General features: G+C 41.6%; 1 protein-coding gene across 2 annotated transcripts in view; it reads right to left on the bottom strand.

Moving 5' to 3' along the window:
• LOC122259442 (uncharacterized) overlaps positions 1-7,500 on the bottom strand; it is a 109,480-nt gene that overhangs the window by 43,300 nt on the left and 58,680 nt on the right. For both annotated transcript variants that reach the window (XM_043026208.2, XM_043026209.2), the window contains 2 exons: positions 4,167-4,300; positions 3,534-3,616 (listed from right to left, as the gene is read on the bottom strand). In XM_043026208.2, coding sequence (XP_042882142.2) covers positions 3,534-3,616; positions 4,167-4,300 — 217 coding nt within the window. The remainder of the gene's footprint in view (positions 1-3,533; positions 3,617-4,166; positions 4,301-7,500) is intronic.

Genomic DNA, 7,500 nt, shown 5'->3' with positions numbered 1-7,500 from the left:
CCTTCCCTTTCCCCCCCTCTTCCTCTCTCCTCCCTTCCCTTTCACCACCTTCTCTCTCTCCTCCCTTCCCTTTCACCATCTTCTCTCTCTCCTCCCTTCCCTTTCACCACCTTCTCTCTCTCCTCCCTTCCCTTTCACCATCTTCTCTCTCTCCTCCCTTCCCTTTCACCACCTTCTCTCTCTCCTCCCTTCCCTTTCCCCCCCTTCTCTCTCTCCTCCCTTCCCTTTCCCCCACTCTTCCTCTCTCCTTCCCTTCCCTTTCCCCCACTCTTCCTCTCTCCTTCCCTTCCCTTTCCCCCACTCTTCCTCTCTCCTTCCCTTCCCTTTCCCCCACTCTCCCTCTCTCCTTCCCTTCCCTTTCCCCCACTCTTCCTCTCTCCTTCCCTTCCCTTTCCCCCACTCTTCCTCTCTCCTTCCCTTCCCTTTCCCCCCCTCTTCCTCTCTCCTTCCCTTCCCTTTCCCCCCCTCTTCCTCTCTCCTTCCCTTCCCTTTCCCCCCCTCTTCCTCTCTCCTTCCCTTCCCTTTCCCCCCCTCTTCCTCTCTCCTTCCCTTCCCTTTCCCCCCCTCTTCCTCTCTCCTTCCCTTCCCTTTCCCCCCTCTTCCTCTCCCTCCCTTTCCCCCCCTCTTCCTCTCTCTTCCCTTCCCTTTCCCCCCCTCTTCCTCTCTCCTTCCCTTCCCTTTCCTTCCCTCTTCCTCTCTCCTTCCCTTCCCTTTCCCTTTCCTTCCCTCTTCCTCTCTCCTTCCCTTCCCTTTCCCCCCTCTTCCTCTCTCCTTCCCTTCCCTTTCCCCCCTCTTCCTCTCTCCCTCCCTTTCCCTTTCCTTCCCTCTTCCTCTCTCCCTCCCTTTCCCTTTCCTTCCCTCTTCCTCTCTCCCTCCCTTTCCCTTTCCTTCCCTCTTCCTCTCTCCCTCCCTTTCCCTTTCCTTCCCTCTTCCTCTCTCCCTCCCTTTCCCTTCCCTTTCCTTCCCTCTTCCTCTCTCCTTCCCTTCCCTTTCCCCCCCTCTTCCTCTCTCCCTCCCTTTCCCTTTCCTTCCCTCTTCCTCTCTCCCTCCATTTCCCTTTCCCTCCCTCTTCCTCTCTCCCTCCATTTCCCTTTCCCTCCCTCTTCCTCTCTCCCTCCATTTCCCTTTCCCTCCCTCTTCCTCTCTCCCTCCCTTTCCCCCCTCTTCCTCTCTCCCTCCCTTTCCCCCTCTTCCTCTCTCCCTCCCTTTCCCCCCTCTTCCTCTCTCCCTCCCTTTCCCCCCCTCTTCCTCTCTCCCTCCCTTTCCCCCTCTTCCTCTCTCCCTCCCTTTCCCCCCTCTTCCTCTCTCCCTCCCTTTCCCCCTCTTCCTCTCTCCCTCCCTTTCCCCTCTTCCTCTCTCCCTCCCTTTCCCCCCCCTCTTCCTCTCTCCTTCCCTTCCCCCTCTTCCTCTCTCCCTCCTTCTCCCCCTCTTCCTCTCTCCCTCCCTTTCCCTTTCCTTCCCTCTTCCTCTCTCCCTCCCTTTTCCCCCCCTCTTCCCTCTCTCCCTCCCTTTCCTCCCTCTTCCTTCTCCCCTCCTTCCCCTCCCTTCCCTCTTCCTCTCTCCCCCCTTCCCCCCTCTTCCTCTCTCCCTCCCTTTCCCCCTCTTCCTCTCTCCCTCCTTCTCCCCCTCTTCCTCTCTCCCTCCCTTTCCCCCTCTTCCTCTCTCCCTCCCTTTCCCCCTCTTCCTCTCTCCCTCCCTTTCCCCCTCTTCCTCTCTCCCTCCTTCTCCCCCTCTTCCTCTCTCCCTCCCTTTCCCCCCTCTTCCTCTCTCCCTCTCCTTCCTCTCTCCCTCCCTCTTTCCCCCCTCTTCCTCTCTCCTCCTTTCCCTTCCCCTTTCCTCTCTCCCTCCTTCTCCCCCTCTTCCTCTCTTCCTCCCTTTTCCCCCTTTCCCTCTCCCTCCCTTCCCTCTTCCCCTCTTCCCCTCTTCCCTCCCTTTCCCCCTCTTCCTCTCTCTTCCCCCTTCCCCCCCTCTTCCTCTCTCCCTCCCTTCCCCCTCTTCCTCTCTCCCTCCCTCCTCCCCCCTCTCCCTCTCCCTCCCTTTCCCCCTCTTCCTCTCTCCCTCCTTCTCCCCCTCTTCCTCTCTCCCTCCCTTTCCCCCTCTTCCTCTCTCCCTCCCTTTCCCCCTCTTCCTCTCTCCCTCCCTTTCCCCCCTCTTCCTCTCTCCCTCCTTCTCCCCCTTCTCTCCCTCCATTTCCCTTTACCTTCCTCTTCCTCTCTCCCTCCATTTCCCTTTCCCTCCCTCTTCCTCTCTCCCTCCATTTCCCTTTCCCTCCCTCTTCCTCTCTCCCTCCCTTTCCCTCCCTCTTCCTCTCTCCCTCCCTTTCCCTCCCTCTTTCTCTTTCTCTCTTATTATCTTTTTTTCTCTCTCTCTTTCGTTCTATTTCTTTCTTTCTCTCTTTCTCTCTCTCTCTCTCTCTTTCATTATCTTTCTTTCTCTCTCTCTTTTTTTCTCTTTCTTTCATTATCTTTCTTTCTCTCTCTCTTTCGTTCTCTTTCTTTCTTACTTTCTTTCTTTTTCTCTCTTTTCTCTCTCTCATAATCTCTCTCTTATACTCTTTTATATTCTTTTTTTTTCTTTCTTTCTCCCTCCTTTTCCCTCCCTCTTCCTCTCTCCCTCTCTCCCCCCTCTCTCTCTTTCTCCTTCTCTTTCTCTTTCTTTCTCTTTCTCTTTCTTTCTCTCTCTTTTTCTTTCTCTCTCTCTTTCTTTCTCTCCTTTCTAATTACTATTATTTTATTCAATTTCTGAACATTGTTACTGTTTTCCCACATAAATAAGTACTACCTACTTGACAAGATCTTATAATTGAATAATATTCATAAACACTTGCAAATTATCCTTTAAGTAATTGCTAACAATGTACTTACCAGTAAACATAAGTCTTATTCTGCATCTGAATAACAAAAAATCTGTCTGATTGTCAGTCTATCTACATGTCTGTCTGTCAATTCTTTTGTCTGTATGTCTGTCAATCCATCTGTCAGTCTGTGTCTGTCTGTGTCTATATGTCTGTCTGTCTGTATCTGTCTACATGTCTCTCTGTGTCTGTCTACATGTCTTTCTGTGTCTGTCTATATGTCTGTCTGTGTTTGTCTATATGTCTGTCTGTCTTTATTTTCCTGTGTTATCTGTCTGTTGTCTGTCTGTCTAAACTTTTTTTTCTGTTTCTAGATGGTTCCATAAGTGGTTAGTCAAGTTGATTTGTAGGCCTACATGACTTCACCTGATTACCCCTTAAAAATTGTGTTAACTTTTTTATCATAAATGTTATTAACATTATCATTAACAATATTTCTATGATAACAATTATAATTATAATGATAACAATAAAACTAATAATGCTAATAATGCTAATGCTAATATCAATAATAATAATAATAATAATAATAATAATAATAATAATAATAACAGAAACATCATCATCAATAATAATAATGATAATAATGATAATAATAATGGTGACTAAGTACTTGTGGAACCATCTACTAGTGAAACAAAAAAACAAAAAAAACACTGAATCACACAATAGTACTCACTTCCAATCATCAAATTCCTCATCTGATGAATATGCAATGTAAGCGTTGTGGGGTTTGCGGATGCTTAAACGGCGAGTGCTCTCCTGTTGCAGAAACATTAAAAGCATTAGTGAATTATTCAGTTCTGTCTACAACTTTTGAAACAATGTATCAATGAATTCCACAAAGCCAATGTACTGATGTAAGGGTAATGTATTCTCTTTTTCACATTTTTGTAAAACTGCTTTCAAACTATACAAGGAGACATGTACAAGTAAGGAGTAAATAAACATCACCCAATCTACTAATAGATGGTATGTGTAACAAGATTTGTCATAATACATTTAAAGTCTCATTTTTCAACTCTTAGTGTTCAAGTGCAAAAATAATGATCAACCCCTACAGGATATGTGTACTAAATATAGGCACACTTTAAGTGAGGACACAGGGTAACCTTTACCAATATTCCACAAGAAGCCGAAAAATGATTGTCACGTGTTCTTAAAACAGATTTTAATTTGCAGATTCCAAACATACAATATATATTTTTTTCTTTAAATTGAATTGGTAGAGACAGTAATAATTGTTTAGTGCTCTGATGTGACAGTATGTCATTTAAGGACTAGCAGAAGGGATTTGAATTATATTTCTCACCCTTAATTTTGATGGTGTATCACTCCCACTGAAGTAATCACTGGTCAAACGTTCACGAGTGTCTGCCTCTGCAAAGAATTCCCGGGCAGACACAAATCTCTCTGAGTTTGGTGATGATGCAACAATGGTTTCACCTGTTAAAAGAAATAATAAAAGATATGGTAAAACAAAAATACAAAGCTATTTTTTTTGTGAAGTAAAATATACTGTAGTCCAGCATTCCCCATCATTAAAATACTAAAAGATTAATCATGCAGAAGTGATTTCCAGATACAGTGCTATGACTGGTGAGAGCACGCATGACCCGGCAGGATAATATACTTTGACATTCAAGGCTGATAATATACCAAAATAATGTTACCCCTTTGTGTTTGTATTCCTGGAAATTAAAAATACAAGATAAACTTATATGCATTATATGTTATTATCCCTACTGATACACTAAAATGGAATCTATGAGTACATTTTCTTCCTTCAAGTGAGCTACTATGAATAAATCAAAGAAAGTAAGTGTAATAATTCTACAGTAGTATAAAACATCTTCCACTTCTTCCCTCTTAGGTTTTCTCAATATTGTGGCAAAGGCCTCTTCAATCTTTTTCTAGTTCACCAAGTAGTGAAGGCCTCAAGAACTCACCCTCAACCTCTATTTTAGAAGATTCACACTCTTTACCTACAAATATAATTTTCTGCTACAATAATCAATACAGTAATATAAAACAAAATAAAAGATAGGAGGGGATAGAGCTACCACCCATTCCCTATCACTTCTTTTATTGTGAATGTGCTGAACTTGGTTTTACTATGAATTAACCCATTGCAGACAGGTGTCATGACACCCGATGCAGGAGCTTTGGCCTGACAACGAGCGTCATGACGTACACAAGGTAGGGGGATTATGGATCACTGCGTTACTTTATTGTACTATGAGTAATAAGCAAGTGATGATGACAATTGCAGTCATAATTACTATAATTGCCATAATAATAAGCAAAATGAGTTTCACCTAACATCCAAAGCAACTTTCTCCTAGCACTACCAGGAGAAAGCGCCTTGAATGGCACCAATCCACAGTCTCTAGCAACCACTATCTTTTGAGAGCAATGGCACACAGTAAGTTGCTGACGCTAAAGTACTGCCGATGAAGATGTGCAAAAAGAACGAGAAGAGGAAGGTGATTCAAACCATGCCCAATGTCTACAGTGTGCCCATGTGCCAGAACGGATGCCTTGTACTGTAGCACTAACAGTCATAAGCACAAGTTTCCTTCCTTTTCCCTACTTCATGTTATTTTCATTGTAGATGGTTATACTTTTTTGTAATCATTCACAGCAGTACACAAATACAAAAAAAAGTTGCTTTTTATCCTCCCATAAAACAGCAATACTTCTATCATACTGAGAATAAAGAGAATATGGCACATATAAGTCTCTCAATACAATAAATCACAAAAAATGACAAACACAAAAATGGCTCTAGTTCTAAAATGAGTGACTGGAAGAGTGAGAAAGTCAAGGTATGTTGTGTAAAGATGCCTTGCTCTGAAATAAATCCTATCTGGAAACTGGGCAAGCAAATGTATCCCTGTCTCCAAAGGCTTAAATGCAAAATATGATATATATATATATATATATATATATATATATATATATATATATATATATATATATATATATATATATATACAAATTTTACCTCCCTGACCGGAACTCGAACCCGCGCTGTAAGATTGACAGATACAGAGGTGATACCATCCGGCTACACAACCCGACAAAAGAGTTGTTCAACCAGACGCCTTATGAGATGTCATGGACCTTACCTATGTGTTCTTAGCAGAACAGTGATAGCGAATTTTTACGAACAACTCCCGCGGGCACTCGGCAGCGACGGAATCACAAATTCAAGTCCCAAATCAGGTTACCAAGGTTATATATGTGAGAAGATGGTAGAATGCAGTAATGCATTTTTAATATATACAAATTTTACCTCCCTGCATTCTACCATCTTCTCATATATATATATTACATAGAAAATAAATAAATATATGTTTATAAGTGTTTTGGTTGCAAGAGAATGGTGAAAAGGTAATTCCATAACATTCTAGTGATTTATAAATGCACTATCCAAGATGTATTACAAATAAAAATAAAAACATTACAAATATTTTTTGGAAAGGGAAAGGAATAGTATTTAATACTTTGAAAAATTTAAAGAGAAATATTAAGATTCCTATATATTGGTATATCATCAAATCCTATTAGGGATGAACATCAATATGCAAAAAAAGTACTCTATAATTTCATTAGACAAAAAGTGCACTGATACAAAATCTGGTTAAATCTAAGCAAAAGGCCCATCCTATCTGTAGTTAAAGTAAAATAAACTACATCTAATTTCCATAATGCACTCTCTATCTCTAATTCAAAGATCTTAGGTTATAACATCCTCTTCTGCTGTAGAAATTAAATAGTAATGTAATCCTAAACTACATACAAAAACAACAAAATATTTGCACATTTCAATCATATGTCTATCCTATGAGTCAGTACTCATAGCTGGCAGAGGCCGGGCCGCCTTGTGCATGTAGCCCGGGCGAAGTGACGTCTTCACAAATCTGTTTGAACTGAACTGAATTGAACTCTGTACACAGCTTCAATCAGCTGAAACAAGACATCTACTCTTCTATATTCTATTGTTCTAGCATTTTGCATTTGTTGCCAAATATATATGCCGTCATTACATACAACAATGAATCTATTGTGAAACATTAATGCTGTAAAGAGTTAAGTTTACAGCTGCAGTTTCAAATTTAAAAAGTACATCACACTGGAATGATAACCATAGGTGTATATTTTAGGTGTTTATTGAACAATTAGTGAGTAGTTAATGATAATAGTTGTAGTTTTACTTCGAGCAAACAAATCAATAATTTTCTTTTACAATAGGAGCACGTCAAGCAGTGGCATGGACCTACGCAAAGGGCAACAAACTTCCCCCACATATATCGTACAAAGCTAGATCTTGGATTGATTCCTCATTTGACCATAAACTATCAGGGAGGTCTACAAGCTCTATCTTGACAGATGACATAAAATTGATGGCAACTTAAAAGCATAATCTTTTTTCGTGCCAAACTTTGTAGTATGGCATCTAGTATAGGTTTGTTGATAATTGCCAGAGCTAGAAAAAAGCCATCGCATCACTTGATGTATAGAATAGCTGACTTTGATAAGAATCAGATGGCTCCCCTTTTCTTTGGAGTAGGTTTATAAAACTTAAATACAACACTTAAATAAACCAGTAAATATAGCCCAAGACTGAATTCATGGTCTCA

This window comes from Penaeus japonicus, unplaced genomic scaffold, assembly GCF_977035675.1.
Source record: "Penaeus japonicus unplaced genomic scaffold, GWHDUDI00000001_assembly GWHDUDI00000009, whole genome shotgun sequence".
Lineage (NCBI taxonomy): Eukaryota > Metazoa > Arthropoda > Malacostraca > Decapoda > Penaeidae > Penaeus > Penaeus japonicus.
Note: the sequence above shows the minus strand (reverse complement) of the source record. Positions and strands in the feature narration are given on the sequence as shown.